Source organism: Muscardinus avellanarius, assembly GCF_963383645.1.
Source record: "Muscardinus avellanarius genome assembly, chromosome: 13".
Taxonomy (NCBI): Eukaryota; Metazoa; Chordata; class Mammalia; order Rodentia; family Gliridae; genus Muscardinus; species Muscardinus avellanarius.
In genome coordinates, this window is record NC_137799.1 from 82,266,601 (window position 1) to 82,288,331 (window position 21,731).

Here is a 21,731-nt window from a genome sequence, read left to right on the forward strand (position 1 = left end):
TCAGCTCATCTAACAAGGGCTTTGAGTCTCATGAAACAACAGCTGCGTTTGCTTTGAGAATAACTGAATCAGCGTCTTTCTCCATTTTTCATGGCTGTGTTTCCTATGGGGCTATGTGTCCAACGTGGGAGGCTAACAGTAGAAAACCTCAGATTTCAAAACATTCACAGTGGGCACATATTGGACAGGAAATGCTCACAGTGATGGGAAATCTGGGGGAATTATCGGACAAAGAACTGTTCTGCAATCACTCGGCATGGAAAGGAGTCTTGCAGAAGACTGCTGTGTGTGGGGCTGCTGGCTGCCACTGGGCAGGGAGTCTCAGGAGACTTGAGCTCACTGAATGGGAGATGTGCTGTCTAGTATGGAGCAGTCATTTTCTGTGCAAGGAGTCTCACCGAGTTCTGAAAAAAATTATGAAGACTCTCCTTTTGGGTGTGTGAGGCAAGCGAACAAGTATGTTTAGGTGTAAGCCAGGTGCTTCACACCCAGCTCTTGAGGCAGATCTGTGTTGAAAGAACTAGCTGGTGCCTGGGGGAGACTGAACTGCACACAAAGCCACTTACACATGTTCCTCAGGCATGCCAAGGGATTCATTCAGTCTTAGGCATTTATATTTCCAGGCTAGTGGTAAATCAGAGGGAGTAAAAAGAAACTGCAGTTTAGGCTAAGAGTGTATTTATCTTTAAAAGAAAAGCAAAGCACAAAGAAAAATGTACTTGGAAAAGGATACCAGTAACAAACACACTGTCTCCAATACCTGGTAATATCCCCAAACATATATATTATGAATTCACCAACCTTCAATGCTTATATCATTTGAGAGAGGAACTCCAGAGTATTAAATAAGTATTTTCTTTCGATGAGCCAGCACTGAGCCAAATGTGTGTGTAATAAAAAGCTGATTAAACCTCCATCCCTAGTGTGTTTGTATCATCATAGAAAGCTATGAAGCCAAAGTTAATCTTAGTTTTTAAAGAATTATTTTCTAGGGGGCTTTCAAAAGTACAGAAACACTGTTGAACTGATATCCATCCTGGATATTTTCTGTGGATAAATGTAATCTTAGAAATAAGTCTGTTCTGCTGTTGTATATACCTCTACAACAGGTACTTTCAGGCTTGGTCTTCTCTGGGCCAGGTACTATATTAAGTGAATTACATATGACTCCATTCAATTCTCTTTTACTTGGAAAGAAACTAAGGAGCAGTTATATAAACTGGTCCAAAGCAACACACCCAGGGAGCAGTGATACTTGAACTTGGAGAAGTTTGAAGTCTAGGCTCTTAACTACCATCTGCACCAGGGACTGGAACTCTCTCTGTAAAAGGCCAAAGACTAAATATTTTAGGCGTCTGCAGACCATCCAAACTCTGTCACTTGGGGATTGTATGAAAGCAGCCACAGGAATGGGTGTAGTTGTCTCTCAAAAAACCTATTAAGCCAGGTGGCAGGCCATAGTTCATGCTTCCTAATCAAGACCTGGACCCCCACAGTACAGTGGCTGTGCATCATCTGTATTAGAGGAGCTGGATGAGGATTTGTTCAATCAATTAACAAGTGTTTCCCAGAGTGGTTTGTATGTCTGCTTGTTCAAAATTCATAGTAAAGTTGGGGATGGCAAGATATAGCACAAGGGTTAAATAAATACCAGGAAGCTATGTGAGTACTAAGTAGGTGTTGGAGATCCTAAGTGCTGTGCTAAGGCCTTAGAGGACAGCTGTTATCACCAAGGATGGCGGGACTTCCTTTGGCCAAAGTTCCCCCAAAGCAAGTGTTTCCTGAATATTCATGCTAAATATTAACATATGTCATCTATTACAGTCTATAAATCAATAGCATGAGTTTGGTACAAAGGCCCAGAAAAATCAAGCAACTTTGATTACCATTCTACAAGCAATGTCAGAGCTGGGATTTGAACCTGGGTAGACTGACTTCAGAGACAAGCTCTGGACCACAAAATGTTCTTGTCCCAGAAAAAGGCTGAGGTGGGTTGTAACCAAATGAAAGGGAGGGAAAGAAGTTGGAACTGTAAGGGCTGATCCACAATTGGGCAAAACCCCTGGACTACTCTTTCCCCTCATCTGGTTATTTCAAAACTCAAAACATGCCGGGCGTGGTGGGGCACGCTTGTAATCCCCGCGCTTGGGAGGCGGAGACAGGAGGATTGCGCAGGCTGGAAGCCAGCCGCGCGCGCGCTGGCTTAGGAGACCCTGTTTCTAAATAAAAATATAAAAATAGGTCTGGGAGTGTAGCCCAGAGGTAGAAGGGCTTCCAGGAACCCCAGTACCACCAAAAAAAAAAAAAAAAAAACAAAAAAAAAACCTCAAAACATATGGGGAAAGTTGTTTTCTTTTTATATAAATTTTAGCATTGGGGAATAAGATATTCTGTGTCATTACAAGAGAGTGTACACAGTAACTCATACTGTGGCAATCACAGAACTGGGCTCCATGGCACGGTAGATTGCAGCAGGCTAACGCTGGCACTGGTGTTGGCAGGCAAAAGCCATCTTCGCTACTGGATCAGCTCAGGAGTGCTCACTTACCATCATATTCTGGGAAGTAGTCAACTAGGTGGGAATACATAATTTTCTCCTCTAGAAGATCTTTCTTGTTTAAGAACAGAATGACCGAGGAGTTCTGGAACCAGGGATACGTGATAATTGTTCTAAAGAGTGCTTTGCTTTCCTCCATTCGGTTCTGAAAAAAAGATCATTAGAAAAAGAAGTAGTGAGTTGAGTTATGTGATCACTCAATCTATGAATGTGTGTTTATTTTGTAAATCCAAACCATCTTCTGTGTGTGTCCAACTGGACTTGTCAGGATTTTTATGCAAATGATTCATGATATACTCTGGCTGTTTTCATTAAACAAATGCTCAGGATGACAAGCAGAAAAGAATAATATTCTAGTGAATAACTGGTTTTTTTTTTTTGTGGTACTGGGGGTGGAACCCAGGAGCTTTTCTACCTCTGGGCTATACTCCCAGACCTATCTTATACTTTATTTGGAAACAGGGTCTCACTAAGTTGCTGAGAGCCTCACTAAATAGTTGAGGCTGGCTTCAAACCTGTGTGAAACTCCTGTCTCAGCCTCCCAAGTGCTGGGATTACAAACGTGTGCCACCATGCCTGGCCTGTAAAATAACTTTTAAGGGTGAAAGAGAAAATAAAGACTAGACAGTCATGTTGTATCTTATATGCTGCTATAAATTTCCACCAAAAGTTATTCATTCATCACTAAATACACCCAGGCTTCATTTTGCATTTCCAAACCTATATTTATTTGGAGCTTCACAATGGACTCTATTTAAACATTCAAAATGATGTTACTTAATTATTTGCCCAAAGCACATTTATATGTCTAGGATTACTACTATATGTAAACATCCACCCACCCCCTTGATAAGCAAACCCATAGGGGAAAATGTTTTAAGATCATAGTATCTTATTCATAGCACACACTTTTTCCTGATGTTTCACTACAGTCTTCATACATATCTGTGGTGCTATACAGTAATTATCTTGAGCTACAAGTCTCACACCTGTGTGAAGGTGTCCTCATTTTAGGCTGTACTTTTAAGCCTGCTTTGGTACCACAACCCCTAACTGGACTCTCAAGAAAATGAGTCAGCTTGCTCTGTATGGAACATGTTCTTCCAGGTGTGGATCACACTCTTGTGTGACAGCCTCACAGCTCCTTTCTTTTCTCCTTACCGGCAACTTCTCTCACAGACACTCTCAACATCACTCCCACCCTATGACCTGGGGGAAAGGCGACAGACCTGGGGACTTCCTTTTTCCCCCAGGATGGAAGAACCGTGGTGTATGTACAAGTTTCATTCTGGACACAAATAGTAAGACTACACTTTCCAACCTCCTTCCACATGTTAATGGAAAAGCCTGCCTGGGATAGAGCCCACTCTGCTGCTTTTATAAAGGGTGGCTGTGTGGTTTAAACCTGCTACATGGGCCAGTGCAGGGCTGGGCTCTGACCTGGGCCTGTGTCATGAGGGCTCCCCTCCCCTGGTTTATGGTAATCGGTGTAGTCAAGCATCTCAACTGGGCCAGTCAACTCCAGGACTTTTGCAGGAACTTCAAAAGAGAGAGCTTTGCTTTCATGAAGAATGTGGAAGAGGAATGACTACCTCAGCATCTGCCTTGAAACAAAGAGAAGCAGTGGTCCAATTCGCCTGGTTCTATCTGCTTGCTTACACCATGTCTGGCCTTGGCTCTGCTTTTGATTTTTTTCAGTAATGTCAATTAATACATGTCTTTTATTTTTTGAGTTAGTTCAAGCTGTATTTTTCTGCTGCTTCTAAAAATTTCCAGCTGATATGTCTGGATACATCCCCCCTTCAACTTATAAAGGAAATGAATGAATGGTGCTTGAGGGATGATGCTGACGAAGTCCGGGGGCTCACTGCTATAGTCTCTGCTTGCTTTCCCCTTCTTATTGCAGGGCACGCCCTCACGTTCACAGGGCTCGGGAAAAGTGCGCTTCTGCACAGCTGCTGCCTGCTGTCCCAGGAAACCTCTTGGAAATTCACTTACCAAATACAATCTTTTTTTTTTTGGTGATACTGGGGGTGGAACCCAGAGGCTTTCTACCTCAGGGCTACACTCCCAGACCTATTTTATACTTTATTTGGAAACAGGGTCTCACTAAGTTGCTGAGAGCCTCACTAAGTAGCTGAGGCTGGCTTTGAACCTGTGCGATCCTCCTGTCTCAGCCTCCCAAGCGCTGGGATTACAAGTGTGCACCACCACACTCGGCTAAATACAATCTTCTGTATCCTGAACATGGCCTCTTCTTTTCTCTATAAAGCATGCCAATTCAAGTCAAGTTGAAAAGACACACTTTTCTAAAGCAGCTCTTTCCCAAAAATCAGTAAAGTGGATTGTCACCAATTTCTCCAACCTGTTAATTTTTATGACTGCAATTGCTTAGATAATTAAACACTGATGAAACATGTGGGCTGATACAGCGGCAGATGACTTGATGACTCAAGAGACAGTGTATAGTACTGCATACACTTCTGGTTTACATAAATAACACATGCAACCTTTACACATGTCTTTTCTGTCTGCATGCCTTTGACTGGTTATCATACCCAGTTGTAAAATCTGAATCCTTGGAAATAAAATTCTGAGATGATGTCTCACAGTTTCAGATTTGATAGACTGAGAATTCTGGTACTGAAGAACATCAAAGGCCCTAACAACTGAAATAATTAAGAAAAAAATCTAAAGGAAGTTAATTAGTTAGTAATATCCTTGATGGGAGAGTTAACATTTTTTCCCCTTACTATCAGAGAAATTCTAGAAAGCCACACTGTAGCCTTTGAAGGATCTGGTCTAATAGGTGGGCCTGGGCACCTGGGTGTCCACTGTGCATCTCCACTGGAAAGGTACCCTCTTCCTTCACACTCAGGTGGGCATGGCTCATGCTGGCCTTCTCTGGTGGGCCTCCCTTGGGGTGAGTGGCTGACTCTGGGTGGAGGCAGGAAGAGGGTCTTGGCTGCAGCCACAGAGGAAGGTGTGTCAGGAGTCTGACCAAGAGTTTTAGTACTGAATGGTCCCCAATCTCTGTCAGGAGTTGGCCTTGCACCAGCCCTGCAGGACAATGGACAGAAGAGTCTCTCTTGGGCCAGCATTGCTGCTGCTGTGTTCAGGGCCACCCTGGAAGCAGAGCCTGCTCTTGGCCTGTATTACAAAGTTTCAGTTAAATATGCATTTCGTGGTTGCTCTAGGATATTCCCCCATCGCCAAGTGCCAGGTGGGTTGCAGCTTAGTGGAGGAAAGCTAGAGAGCAGAGAAGGGAGGTGGCATCAGCAATTTGGGGCCTTCAACAAACACAACCAAACAGACCCTCAGAGGGGGGCTGTTGATCTGGCATTTTCACCAGCCCCAGAAGGACGTGGATGCTCTGTGCCAAAGACCAGCATCTCCAAAGCCAGTGTCACTGTGAAACCTGGGGTCCTTGTTAGGACATGAATTCCTTCAGCATGGGGCACTTCTAAAAGGCCTCTTGGAGATGCTGACAGTTGCCATCACAGCCACATGCTGAGGAGGAAGCTGAAGAAGGCAAGAGGAGGGGGATGCTCAACCCAGTCTCTGTGTAAGAAGTGCAAGTTGCTATGTCAGTGAGTGTCTGAGTTCTGACATAAGATTTTAACTGTGATGACTTTGTTCTTTTCCCCCAGAGTTAGGATCCTTCCTTTATGCTATGAGATTTGTTTCTCATTCTGCAATGGGAATTCCTCATGCCATCCCATCCCCACATTTACAAACAGATTTTCTCTGCATCAAAGCCTAAAGATGGATCCTAAAGAGATTTCTATAAGCCTCACAAGTAGTAGAATGTACATACAGAGTGTAAGGTGTAATCTATTATGCTCTGAAAAACCAAATCAGGGAGGCAACGGCCCACCCCAGGGAACTCTGTGCATTTGCTTTTTAATAGTCTGCCAGAGCATGGGGTTTTGAGGAGGGAAACAGAAGGGCAACATTTGAAACACATGTGCAAGCAAGGGTAGGACAGCGGGAGGCTTGTCCACTCTGAAGACAAGGCAGTCTGGAGGTAGTATTAATCTCATACCCTCCTTTCCTTAGGGTTTTCACAGTTGGGAGGTGGATAAGAGAATCTGAGAGGATACAGAGGACACTTACTGTTTCACACATGACTCCTTGTTAACAGGATGGCCTGCTCCAAGTCTGGGCCCAATGAAGTCTCTGATTTCTTGTCATGACTATGCCTTCTGCCCCCCTCTCCCGAACCCAGTGAAGGTTATTCCTGACCTTAGAACAGGGACAGAGAGACAGATGGGGCCTAATAGGGCCCAGAGACTAAGGACCAGCCAGGTGTAAGTCACCATGGCGTCTGTCTGGTCACCTGCCTTGTACGTGTGGCCATGGGAATGCAGACTTGCCCAGCCCACACTGAGAGGCGAGCCACTGGTCCCATGGGCTGGAATCAGAAAAGGGGTCACACTCAACTAGGCAGACGTATTTACCCGCATCCATGACTCTGGTGAGATGCAAGAAGGCTCCCTGCCACCTGTCTGTAAACTCAAGCAGGATGGTGTGGCCTATGAGCACCTTCCCCTGAGCAGTCATCAGAAAGCCCTGTTAGAGCCGCAAACGCAAGTTCCTATACCTCTTACTTTTAACAATCCAGTTCTCAAGAGTGCTATTCTCCAAAATTAACTGCTTTTTCTAGCTAACATGTGAGTCACTAATGCTGCCCACAAGTAAAGCTCCAGGTTTGGGCCTTGTGTTCAGTGTGGTATGGCCTGACCCCTGTGCACATCTTTGATCTGAGCCCCTTCCCACGTACTTCCTTCTCCACTGTCACTGCCACAGAAGCAGCTTTCTGACCTGCAGTGCTCCTTGCTCCTAACCCTTCCAGGCCCTCCTGGAGTCCTGGGCTGCCTCTTCTCCACCCTAACACCTGTTGTGCTGCTTACTCCTGCCTGGCCACCACTTAGTGGACACACAGTGAGTACTTTCCAGACATAGGACAAAAGTGTTGGCAAGGAGACCTGTCCTAGACCAGAGGAGACTGGCATGCCGACATGCAATTCCAGTGCCACATGGGGGCCCACAGCAGGGAGGGAGGGGCTGGGGCCTTATGGGAAGGAAAAGCACAAAGGAGCGTGGGTCAGAGAAGGCTTGAAAGCAAAGGCCGTTTTGAGGTGAATCTTGGCACAATGAGTGGGAGATTACAAGGAGGAAAAGCAAACTCAAAGGAAAATTATAAATCTAAAGCCCTTTGAAGGATGTCTGTGAAATTCTGAATAAAATGGTTCACCAGGGCTTCTGATCTCTGGAACTTGTGCATTAAGTACAAAAAGTCTAAGAATGGGAAGCGTTTTGTTCTTATTTGCACCACATCGCTGAGGCAAGGACAGCAAAAACATGTTAAGTCCCATGAAGAACACTTGTGTCAGCTCTGTGTCTGCTAAGTGCAGTGCACCAAGACGCACAGATCTGCCTCCCTTTGGGTTTGGGTGCAAATGTACCTCTGATGGAGAAAACAGTAATGTCCAGTTGACACAGTCTAAGACTCCAAGTGGGATCTGGCTGTCCCAGTCTACAGCCTGGCCCAAATCATACATTAAAACATTACCAAAGGGACTAATAGACGATATTTCATGTCTCTGTATTTGCAGCTTTCCTGCCCTCAGAAGCTAAGGTTTGCTCACAAGCTGTCTTTTCTTATCCTTCTCTGCTGAGATGGTACTTCTCTCTGTCAACAGTAAGAATTAAACTAGAGATCTGAGCATCCATTCTGATAACTCCTGAACTCCTCATTATCTTGCCAATAAGCATGTACTCTTCTCACAAAGCTCACTCATTTTATTTTTTTAAACAAAGGGCAAATTTAGATAAGACCTTTTATCCTTTCACCTGATACAAGCTATCAACTGGCCTGCCTATCCTTGATATTTTTTTTGTTAATATCAGATTAACCACACTGAATCACATTCCCCATAAGATCTAGAATGCAGCCCTTAAATACAAAACTAGACACTGAAGAAATAAACATGCAGGCTGTCAAAGCACCTCATCACCTAGGCCTGGCAGTCATTTATCAGTTGTTTTTGGCTGTCACAGGAGGCAAGAGGATTCCAGGGGAACCTGGATGAGACTTTCTAGACACGAAGGCTCTGGGTGATGTGGTCTCACTAAACAGTGTCAGAGGCATGCAGGTGGCTATGGTTCTGTGTTCTTAATTTCTGTGTTCACAATTCTATGACCTTTTTTCTCTTAAGATTTCCATAAAGAAAATAAAAAATGCCGGGCGTGGTGGCGCACACTTGTAATCCCCGCGCTTGGGCGGTGGAGACAGGAGGATCACGCAGGTTCGAAGCCAGCCTTGCTGGCTTAAGAGACCCTGTTTCCAAATAAAAAAAGTATAAAGTAGGTCTGGGAGTGTAGCCCGGAGGAAGAAGGGTTTCCAGGAACCCCAGTACCACCAAAAATAAAAAATAATAATAATTAAAAAAAAAGGCCAGGCCATACATTCTACTAAATGCGTGAGGTCCAGGTACACAGACATGGATGAATACAGGAGCATGCCCATGGAGTAGATCACTCCACTGAAGGGGAAAGCACATGGTTTATGGGGCTTCAGGACTGTCTACACTCACACTCGTGCAATGCCTAGTAGCTGGGAGGGCTTCCTTGCACACTGCACATGATGAAAAACACTCACACCAGACACCATTTTCATCAACACCATTTTTTCTTAGGATATTGCCAAGAAGAGGCAACCATCAGAATAAAGAGGTTTTATGCTTTGAAAATTCATATAGGACTGCATTTTATATGCTATTCTTTACTTCTAATTGCTACAAGCTTCACTGTCTCTTCTCAGACACAACTCACTAAAAAACACCTTATAAAATGTTAAAGATTATGATTAAAAGAGCAAGATAAATTGCCTTTTATTATTTATAAAATGGTCAATAATGTAAAATTTATCTCAAAATTAACAAGTCTAGCTTATCAAATATTTGATACTTTAAACTCAGCCCCTATCAAGGAGTTAGGAACAAACTCTTCTGATATTTATTTCATTTACCTATGTGTACTGGGAAGAGAAATGCAACAACTCAAAAGACAAATTACTCCAAAGCTTTATGGAAAAAATTTGCAAGCCTGGTCTTTTGCATATTTCTTTCCTCCTTTGAAAACTTAGGAAAAAGCTTGCTGTGTTTGACTTTGTATCTCCAGCAGGATATTGTTGTCTTCTTTCTATCTGAGGTCAACACTAGGAGCTTTCAAAACATATTTTGTACAAAATTCCTATTGCAAGGGAGGGGAAAGAAAAAGGAGGGGAGGGGATAAGAGAAAAAAAAGCAGAGGAATTTGCAGGAATGCACCGCAGACTGGCAAGAAAAGGATGCTGATATGGCAGTGTGCCCCTGTGTTAAAGGGTGAGGGCTGTGAGCCAGGGATGTCCTCTGAATCATGGCTCTGTGCCTCAGCCTCATATCTCACAACAGGCTTTGAGAAGACAGAATGAGACAGTGCACACAAAGCCCCTTGCTATCATCTGAGCATACGAGAGCGTTCAATGGCAGCAAAAGTCACTGATGGCAAAGCTGCTATCTCAGGAGCTCTCGTTGAGGCCATGTGCTTATGTGAGATGGTCAAGTAGTAAAGTCAGGGATATCTTTCCATTTTCTGGAGTTGCACATGACTCTTCTACCTACGATCTCAAGTCCAAACACACTTGTTGGATAAGAAACTAAAAGACCACCCGCGTCTCTGCCAATTTCACTTAAGTGGAGAATGTTTCTTCTTAAGATTTTCTACATGTTAATGAGGAACAGCTTCAAAACCTCTATAAGTACTCAAAACTCTCAACTCCAGAGCAAAACAAGAAAACAACAGACAAAGCAGACAAATGGAGCAGCTGAATAAGAAGATGGCTTTTCAGCTAACCAAACCAGACACAAGGAATAGAGAGGAGGTGGACCAAACTCAGCTGGACACACAGTATTTCCTTGATGATTTTCTTAGTCTTTGCAAATCTTTGCAAGCAATTATTTGCCATCACATCTGACATGTTCTCTAGGCTTGAAGATAGCTCTGGAAGGTTTTAATATTACAGTTTTGGCATATGCGTCAGTGCATTCTACCTGCACAGGATGTTTGGAAAAGCAAAGAATTAGAACATATTTGCCTATTACCTCCAGGTCTAGGCAGAGATGAGGTCACAGACGAGGCCCTCCTAAAGTGAACTGGTATAAACCAGAGTGTGCTATGGGGAGAAAAAGACAACAACAGAAAGAGAGGTTGGAGGGACAGAAAAACCATGGAGAGCCCCGAGTCACGGCAATAGCGAGAGGAGACAAACCCTCTTGATGTGGACCCCCCAGTGCTAGAACTTAAGAGAAGAGAGGACTGCTGCTGCTTCTTTTGGGGGGCACCACTGGTGTTGAATACAGGGGCATTCTACCTCTGAGCTACACCTCAGCCCTATTTATTTTTTATTTTGAAACAGGGTTTCGCCAAGTTCCTGCTGGTCTCCCAAGTCCTGGGGTTAAAGCTATGCCACCATGCTTCTTTTGAAATTTTCTAGTATTCTAGTTCAGTCAAGTGACCAACAAACTCCTTTTAAAGTCTGTCTCACCATGATCTCTTTGGAAATTTTACTATCTGTCATATCCTACTTATTTTATGTTTATGTGCCAGTGATCCAAAGTCTATCCTCAATGTATGTACATAAATTCCTTCTATATGTAAACATGACACTACCTTTTCAATTCAATGAACATTCTCTCCTATCTTTGTTCTCCATCCACTTCCACTATTCTGTGACAACTCAGGGCAGTTCCACCCTAAGATCAAGACAGACCATGTGATGTCTCATGGCCAAAGCAACTATCCCTACCACCTTTTAAAAATTGCTGTAATGCTGCAAACGTAAATCTAGTAGTAGTCCTAAAACCAACCTACACCTTTCTCTCTGTATGTTTATGTATGTATACACACACACACACACACACACACCTTTTGGGGGGGTACTGGGGATTAAATGCAGGGACATTCTACTTCCCAGCTATAACCAGTCCTTTTTTTATTTTTTTGTTTTGAAACAGGGTCTGACTAGGCTGCTAAATATCTTGCTACATTGCTGAGGTCGTCATTGAACCGGAGACTCTTTGTCTTTAGCCTCCCAAACACTGGGCTTACAGGTATGGGCTGTCATGCCTGCATGTTACTTTTGTCATCACTTCTTTCCCTCTACTAAGTATCTAGGAGGCAAGTTACTTCCCTCAGTCAGTGTTGTTTTCATTTCTTCTTGACTGAATCTCATGACCATTGTGCTTCCCATAATTTAAGCTTTCCCAAATTGGTGACTATAATTTCTTTATTTTCACTGGAACTAATAGGAGAAAAAACATTTTTTTCCATAGTTAAGACACTGATTTAATTGGGCATTGTGGCATACACAATGTGTACTACACAGCTTTGTATATGGAGCAAACTAACTTACACACCTCCTAGTGATGTGCAAACATGCTCATCTTACCATTCCCTCTACACCAAGAGTTCAGCCCTTTCAAAATCTCCATATCAAACTACATGTGGTATGAAATAACACATCACACGATACACAAGGTGAAAAACTGAGAGCTCACAGTCTAGGTCTAGGCTTCCTTGAGAAGCAGTCCAGTTGAGCAAATCAGTAGATCTGCCAGCCTGTGGCTTTTTCTCTTCTTGTGAACTCTTTCTCATGCCTCTGTCCATAAAAACTGCTTGCTCATATTTTTTTTGCTCTTATTTTTATATGTATTTGTATGCTTTTTCATATATTGAAGTCATTAATCATTATTTAAATTTTTCTTACTAACCTGTCATTTTGAATTTTGGGCGTTTCAGAGAAGATATCTGAAGAATGTTTGAAATAAGATGAAAATAGCTTTGATATTTCTAAGGCCTTTCTCAGAAAACAGTTCTTTCTACTCTATGACAAACATCAGATTCCAGTTTCCTAGTGGTCTTTCCTTTAATGCCAGCTCCGTTTCATGCACTAGCTAGCTTGGGACTGTAAGCAATAGCTCAGCCCCCAAAAGTATTCTGCAAACTATACTAGCTGAAATGTAGCTATCTGCAAGCAGCACAGCGTGCTTGGATGTCAGCTTCTTTTGTCTTGCTTGTTCCCCTTCTGGTTCTACAGTGGATGATCTGTGACTTGGCCAGAGTACTAAGGACTCTGGATAAAGAGAAATAAAAACTGAATTTGGGGCTGTGGAGGTAAGGAATTAAAAAGAAAACAGGCTTGGATATTACAACTGAATTAGAATATGTGAATACCCTGAAAAGGACTCAGGAAAACTTGATCTCCCTACACACACCAATCACATACACAGTAATACATCAGACTGAATCTGATCAAATTCCAGGTGTGCAATGTCAGGAAAGTCAGTCTGGAAAAACATGGGTGAAATGAAGAAACTTTAACCAGTTCAGTAAAGAACTTCCTTTATTGCCTGAAAATGCTTTTATGGATGAGTCCGTATGACCCGGGCCCAGAAACACATGGCTGGCTGGGTCTTTGGCCAACAGGATAGGGGGATATCAGTGGGATAAGAGATGGGTTTGCCTTGTGCCCAGAGATAAGCTCTACATAGTGTATGTGCTGAGCCCTATTGGGGGCCCTGGACCTTTGTCTGCCTGCAGCTTTTGCCACTCTCTCTTGGTTTCTCTTTTCTTTTCTTCTACCTCTTCTTCTAGACTGCAAGCATATGGCTAGAATTTGCACTAAGAAGAAACAAACAGGTAAAAATGGAATAATAAGGAATCACAGCAACTTTGGTATTGAAGGACAACACTAAGCAGATAAAGTATGGAGTGATAAGAAAATCAAGGAAGATGCAGATGTTACCTGTTGGCTTAAACATTTTCTCATGAAGAACTCATAAGATAATCTGCATATAAATCCTCTTAAGTGAGGTTGGTATATTATATTTCTAAGTAGTAATAATTTGCTATGTGACAATTTTTTCTTTGTAGTCTTCTTGTTTTTAGGAACAACACATAATGCAATATTTACATCTCTGATGTGTATTTTTGGCTATATGAGTTTATTATATATGTCACATAAATTTTAACAATATTAATGGCAACAACTCTTGTTTAGTGTAAATATGCACCAGATACAGTCTGGAGCATTCTGGTAGATGAGGGTGGTAAGCTCTCCAGAAGGGCTGGAAAGCCAACCTTTCAGGCTCTGAGGGTCGTGCTGTCCCTGAGGGTGGTGCCTCTGGCCCTCAGAACCTTGAAGGGCGGTGGCTGAGAAAGTACTCTTTGTTTTACCTGCTAGTTACTTGGAAAAAAAACCCAAACAGACATACGTGTTCATGTGCAAAAAATCAAGTTCTGGGAAAATACGTACACAACTGGTCGAATAGTTACCCAAGTTTGAGAATGGCAAAAGTAGAGTGGAATGAGGAAGATCTTCTCCTCTATTCCGTGACCTTTTACCTATTTAATGAGGAACGTGTATTTTTAAGAGGAACATGGACTGCCTGAGTAAATGAACTGAGTTGACAAGACATCTATCTACATTTAAAGAGTAATATAAAAACCAAAAGGCTCACTGCTGGGAGCATCATCGTGCAGAGCTGATACACGTCAGGGAAAGAACCGGAGCTTTAATCCCCGCTCTGCTCCTGAATACTCCACTAAAGAGAAGACCTTTCATCCTGAAGGAGATCAGTAAGAAGAAAAGGAGATTGAAAAGGAGATTTTAAGAAGACATCCTCATTGCTCTAAACAGCATCAAATCTTTTCAGCTAGAGACTTGACATTTTACAGCAAGATACTGCCCTGGTTTCAGCCATTATCATTTTCATCAACATTAGCTTATAAGATTAGCAAGGCCAGCAGGGAATGTCCAATGGCCCTAATTTTAATGAGAAACAGGTATCGACTGGGACGATGTATAGAAGGAAACCTGAAAACTGTAGGTATTCTGGGAAAACAGGAAGGCTGCATGTGCCCATCCATAGCACCCACGAGACAACAGGAGAGGCAGGAGAGAAGCAGCCAGACATGGGCTTCCTGACTGCAGGAACGTGTCTGCTGCTCAGGACTCCCCAGCAGGACATCATTTCTTGAACATTTCCTCTGTTCTAAGAGGTCCATGTGTTACTTCAATCCATTCACATGACCCTGTGAAATAAAGGCTTAAGTTTATTAAGCCTACTAAGCCATACTGGATGTTATCAATGGGCAGGGATTTTAAAGAAATTAATTCTTATTAAAAGTACACATGTTTAAGATGCTGGTGCACATTCCTCACATCCAGATCTAGCTGGACCATGTGGCACACAGCCAAGGCAATCAGGAGCTTAGTTGTCAACCTGGTGCAAAGACACTGTGCGGGAAGCCCTTTCACTCTCTGGGCTCTACTTCCCTGATTTGGAGGCCTGTCCAATTAACATTTTAAGATGAAATAAAATCCAGCTAAAGAACTAATAGCAGCCAGGTGTCGTGGCACATACTTGTAATCCCAGAATTTGGGAGGCAGAGACAGGAGGATCGCGGTTAGTGGACAGCCTAGCTATTTAGCAAGGCCCTTTGCAACTCAGTTAGACTCTGTTTCAAAATAGAGAATAAAAAAATAGAGCTGAGGGTGTAGTTGGAGGTATAAAGCCCCTGGGTTCCATCCCTAGTACTGAAAACAAAACAAAACAAAAAACAAACAAACAAACAAACAAAAAACACCTAATAGCATCAGTGCTTTCAGTTATTATTTTAAATGGATTACTTCAATATTCACCTTTTATTTTAAATCTAAATCTCATTGCACTTCAGGTAGTATCTTTTTCAAAAACTATCATTTACAGTACTGAAAGTCAAAAACTCAGGCAATGAAAATAACTAAAGGGTGGAGGCTCTCCTAAAATTACCCTGAGAAGATCAAAGGATTCACTATTGTTTGGAAATGGAAAAAGATTTTCCCAGCACTTGCTCCTCCTCTGATATTCCCAATTAACTTTTAGGGACAAGAGTGAAGCTCTGTAGAGTCTGATGCCTTAACTACGTACTACAGTAAATGCAGGGCACAAATCACCTTTCATTAAGACAACTGTGGAGGGTGACAGAAGAAAGATTCGTTTTATGCAGGCTACTCCAGGAGGCAGAGTAGTAAATCTGTAACTCTAGGGCTAGGGAATCTTTGAAATCACTAGATAAAAGGAAATGTTATTAAACTTTCTTAAATACCAGCCCTTCCTAGTTCTAGGCAGAAAATGTCAACCTCTCTTGTCAATGGAAATCAGTGGCACATTATGCAGATAACAAATGTGTAGTAAGTTACAAAGAAACTACAAATGACAAGAGTTTCTAAGTGGACGCTGGACCACTGGGATGGGAGTCAAGTGCACCACATGGTCTACACACCAGTGCTTGAGCCAGTCCAGGTGATGGGTCAAGAATGCTTCTGTTATTACAAGCCCAATTCCACCAGCGCAAAGAAGTTGAGCACAGGCATGAAGACCTCCTCAGCACAGGCCGGGGAAGGCTAGGGGGGTAGCTGAGGGGAGGCATGTTCCTTACTTGGATCCTGGCTTGTCATATTTCTAGTGAGTGACTATATCCAACAGGCCTGGCTACCAGCTTGGCTCTGCCCTCATCTCCACTTTCTATGTTCTCAGTATGAGCACTGAGGAAGGTGTGGATCCATTCTCCACTCTGTCCCCAGTTGCTCAATGCTTCTGTGTTTCTGAGTTTTATCTCCCTGGCTGCCTAGGCCCCCTTCCTTCTTGGAGCCCAGTCAGAACACCACTAGTACCAGTTCCTTATGGAGAAAGAGAGTTAACTGTCCAGAAACAATGAGTTATACCAATGGGACCTTCACATAGTGAGGATCGGGCAATTCACCCCAGTTGGCCCTGGTTATGAAGTTCTTTTCACAGATAATTGCTTTTAAAGAAAATAGGCAGAGAGCTTTAAATATACTGGTGAAGCCTTCTTATTCTTCCTTTTTTTTTTAGGCTTCCTGGAAAAGTTCATGTATGGACGTTTCTGATGCGCACTGAGACACTTCACCAACATTTGTATTTATCCTCAATAGCCACAGGGAATTGGATTTAGGACCCCCTAACAGAAGCCCAAATTCACCCATATTTAAAAAGCCACCCATATATAAAATGTGGCATTTATATCTAACCTACATATCATTTGATATACTTTGAATCATACCTAGATTAACTATAATACCTAATGCAATATAACTGGTATGTAAAAAGTTATAGGGAGGCTGAGACCGGATCGCAGTTCGCGGACAGCCTCAGCTACTTAGTGAGGTCCTCCACAACTTAGTGAGACCCTGTTTCAAAATAAAGAATAATAAAAAAAAATAGGGCAGGGGGTGTAGCTTGGAGGTTAAATGCCCCTGGTTTCCATCCCCAGACCTGCCAATAAAAAAAAAGTTATAGTACACTGTTTATGGAACAACAGACAAAAAAAGTTGGTACGCCGGGCGTGGTAGTGCACGTTTGTAATCCCCGCGCTTGGGAGTAGAAACAGGAGAATCGCGCTGATTCGGAGACCAGCTTAGGAGACCATTTCCAAATAAAAATATAAAATAGGTCTGGGAGTGTAGCCCGGAGGTAGGACTTACAGGAACCCCAGAACCACCCCCCCAAAAACCCCCAAAAGTTGGTACACTTTCAGTACAGATGCATGTTTTGTGATAATATAATACCACGAGTAATTTTCAGGCTTACATTATTATGCAACTTAGAAAAAGAAATGACATTAACTAGTTAAGATGACTTCCAAGACAGTACATAGAAGCTGAGCCCATAAGCCCTACTCTCCAGACAATGGGAACAGCTTGACTATCCCTGAATGTGCCTGTATCTTTTGGTTTCAACGTCTTTCTTTCCACCTCTTCCTTAAGCCTCAGTAATCACACTCGGGAAAAATCTCTCCCTCCTTTACATCATGTGTAATTTGTTAACACCCTGTGATGCTCATCTCCACTAGTTGTGTAAATGCTGTCTCAGCACGAAGGACAGTGAGCTTCCTGGAGGGTTTAGCTCTGTCTTAAGTCATACTCTCTCACAAAACTCAAGTCTCGGCTTGCTGTAGCAGGTGATCAACAAATTTTTGTTGCACATTCTTAACAAAGGTGAAAATGTACATATATCTAAATGATGCCCAGCTACTGTGCAGGATTTAAATGATACCTACTTGTGAGTCTAATAAGTGGAGATTCAGCACTGTTTTGTTTGCAAGTTCTTCCATTCTGGTGTACTACTTTAAAAATCTTTCCCTTCTTCACATGCTAAATGGCAACCATGATGTAGAATCAATGGAATCCCATTTTACAATAAAAGATGATTAAAGGGGCCATTAGCATCTGCTTCCAATATTATTTCAGGCCTTGGGAGTAAGAAAGAATCCATTTTCCCCCAAACCACTGCCCAATACCTTGATTTCTGGGAGATTTGGCCCAGCTTTCTTTGTAATCCTGACTTGCTAAGATCTGCAATAATCTTATGCTTTCCCTATAGTATTGTCAAAGGGGTAGAAACACTCCAAGGTGGGTTAAATGGCTTCTCTAACTGAAAATGTACGTCTGTCTGAAGTCATCCTGTATTAAAACTAACTATATGGCATGTAAGTAGTAAAATGAACAAGCAGAAGATATAGTCTTCACATAAGCAAAATTTATATGTAATCTTTTATGATAGCTGAATGTTTCAGAAAGCTCAATGAATAACTATGGTTAGCCTAGAGGTAGGTAGAAATTTTATAATGGGGTGGGTAAATTGGCTGGGGATAAGGAAGATAGATAGCTTAGACCTTAATTCAAAGCAATGCTGCCCCCCTGTGGATATCAGAAAGGATAATCTGAGTCAACAGCTCTTCCTTCTTAGTAATAAATGAGAAAGACCTTTCACTTCTGGTAATTTTAAGTTAAAGGCTGTTACCAAAGCAAGGTTCCTTGCTTTGAACCAAAGCAAGGTTCCTTGCTTTGAACCAAAGCAAGGAACAGAGAGACCTCCAAAAGAAACAACAACAAAAAACCTCGTATCACCATTGTGGAGTTATATCCATTCTAACAAGAACTCAGAACTGTGACCCTGCTGAGGAAAACATAAAAATGAATCTGAAATGAGGTACCCCATGGCTGCAGACACCCAATTGCAGGTTGTGTGATAGATATTCATCTGTCAAACAGTGCTTATAAATGCTTCCCACAAACTGGATGTCAAAAATAACTTTCTCTAAGTCTTAGCAAGCACACAGTGGGAAAAAAAACCTCATTTAAAAATATGTATTTGCTTGTAAATGAATCACTATGGCAAGTATATTTGTCTGTAGATGAATCAAACAGATAACAAAATAAACATGTGTAGAGAGCTCTCTAGGCAAAACTGTTGTAACAATGGCAGGAACATTAAAAGTACAATAAAAACTGGGAAGCTTGAAAATTTGCAAAGATTAAAATGAGTTCCTATGTTTCATTTAGAGCCTTAGTAGGAAAAGAATCAATAATGAGACTACAGCAAATTAAAAAGTGTTTAATTCCCATGTTGCAATATTTTTCTCTGGGCAGGCAGAGTAGGTACTCAGTAAGTTTGCTAAATAAATGCAATTGCCAGGCTGAGAGAGTCTGATAGAAGAAATCGGAACAAGGGCTTTACACTCCCATCCAAGTATTAAGGAATGAAGCTAGGAGGGAAAGTTGAGTTCATATAGATCCGACCTCCTTTCTACAATGGGCGGGTAGCAACCCGCAGAGGTCCAAGATCTTGCTCCCAAACTCACAAAGTGTGGGCTTCTTCTGGAGAAGCCAAGACTGTAACTCAGTTTCCCCAACCTTTGCTTCAAGGCTCTGTGTTTCCTTGCTTCGGTAGAGAAAACCATGTCTATTAACTAATGCTGGAGTATTTGTACACATCCACAGCTGTTCTTCTGCCTCTGAATTTTGGTGTGTGTGTGTGTGTGTGTGTGTGTGTGTGTGTGTGTGTGTGTGTGTGTGTGAATCCAGTACTGGGGATGGAACCTAGGGGCCTTCTACCTCTGGGATAGACCCCCAGAATTATTTACTTTTTATTTGAAAACAGGGTCTTGCTATGTTGCTGAGAGCCTCACTAACTTGCTGAGCCTAGCTTCAAACCTACAATCCTGTCTCAGCCTTCCAAGTACTGGGATTACAAGTGTGCACTACCACACCCAGGTGGATTTTGTCTTTTAAATTAAAAAAAATTTTGAAGTTTGGGGCAATTTCAAAATTAGCATTCTTTTAGTTGAACATTTAGTTGCCTTCACTGAAGATGTTTTAAATAAATGAGTAGTTGGGAATATATGTCCAGCTCTGAAGCTATATTGCTCAGACTCTGAGGTTGCTCAGTGTCATGGCTGGGAGGTGGTATCCACGCGCACATGCACAGAAACATTAACACATTTTGAAGAAAAAGGTTCAGGGTAAGATAGAAATAGCTACGGAGGCGTATCTTAGCATTTACTTCTCTCAGTGTCTAACCAGGTTTCTTATGTCTTTGTGAAAGTCAGTCACACTCTCAATGCCTATGGGTGGCTCTCAGGCATCTCTGCCTTCACAATGGTGAGGGATTAAGACCAAGAGTTGAATTTTAATTGGAGAGAGGACATAAACTTTCATATAGTAAAACTGAAATTAGATGGCTCCAAATTTACATACAGTTTAAGAGTCCTCAGGAGTGTGTTGATATAATTAGGTATGATGGAGAATGGTAGGGTCATTTAAACAACACTTAAAATGCAGGGGAACTACGCTTTGCCTTAGAGAGGTCTAGAAATACTAACTTGGTATCAGTCTGTGATCATGGTTATTATTTTTAGCATGCTTCCTAAGACCATTCTTGTACAATGTGAACAACAGAAAGAGCACTGCATATTCTTCTCCAAAAGACCAATATATCTATCTGATTAAAAAGTTCACAAGACAGTGAATAATATTAAATTATTCTGTGTGCTTACCGAATGTAACAATCATTTCCTAATTTGATAGTAAAAGCAAAATGTCCCATCACAACTTTATCTTTAAAATCACTTTTTCTTCTTGCGTGTTGGAATTGATTTTATATGCCAAAGTTGAGGGAAAAAATTATCTTGAAAGCATAATTTCCGTCTTTCCCTATAAGCCCTGATGAGTGGAGTACTAAGAAATGATACCAGAGAAGTGTGTAGACACCAAACCGAAGTCCTGTATTTGGCCTCTGAGAGAAAGTATGCTTTGGTCTCTTGGCTGGGAAATCCCCATCTGTTTGTTGTCAGGCGTCCACCTCGGTGTGCCTCCCCTTCCTCGGGGCTGGGTAGCTCTAGATGAGTGCCCTGGTTCTGTTCCTGTGGCACCTTACTTGCTGCTATAGAAATGCTTTTTTGCCACAGGGCACTGTAGAGGCCTGTGTACTTGAATGTCTCCTTCAGGGGAGACACACTTAAAATACTATATAAAATCATCTACAGGCTATATATGTAGGGTATATATAAAATATATGTGAATTTCATATTCAGACTTGGATCCCATCCCCAAGAAATCTCATTTAGTAGTCCTAAATCCTAAAACAGACAACCCAAACATTTCTGATCCCAAGTATTTTAGATAAGGGACACTCAATCTGTATATACATGCCAATGATGAGTTAGGCACAGTAAGAGATTAAACATACTACTAATAAAATGGAACAATGATGACAATACTGTTCATAAATTAACTAAAACTTTTAAGTTGCTTATTTCTGGAATTTTCCACTTAATATTTGGTTGATGGTGGGCAATGGAAATCATCTACCTGAAGCAAAACTGCAGATAAGGTAGAGCCACTCTAATAGAATGGTAGCCTGAGAAATAACTGTGGATCCAGAATCCATGTGGATGAACTTAAAGCCCCAGGTAGACAGAGAACAAGGGCCACGTGGCAGTCACGCCCTAGGGAGTGATAGAGTGATGGCTTGAGGGAGCCTGGCTTCTCACTTGGCCACAAGGAACAGAGTTGTTCTGCAGAACTGGAACCCTTCCTTAAAGAGGAACTAAGGTCTACATTCTTTAAGCCATTGTATTTCAGAATTCTTCATTATGGCAGCGGAGTTATCCCCTACGTAATACATTCTTTAAGGAAAAATTTATTTGGGAGGGGATAGTGGCCTCATTTCCCTTTCAATTCTGAACTTAAAGTTTCCTTATCAGTAAAATGAGAAAGGTAACT

The 21,731-nt window shown here is 42.1% G+C and overlaps 1 protein-coding gene across 1 annotated transcript in view; it reads right to left on the reverse strand.

The window, feature by feature from the left end:
• Window positions 1–21,731, reverse strand: part of LOC308272353 (guanine nucleotide-binding protein G(q) subunit alpha) — a gene marked incomplete at both ends in the record, with an annotated part of 330,721 nt that overhangs the window by 8,174 nt on the left and 300,816 nt on the right. Inside the window, one exon of the mRNA XM_080709121.1 lies at window positions 2,549–2,702. Within this exon, the coding sequence (XP_080565247.1) occupies window positions 2,549–2,702 (154 nt within the window). The remainder of the gene's footprint in view (window positions 1–2,548; window positions 2,703–21,731) is intronic.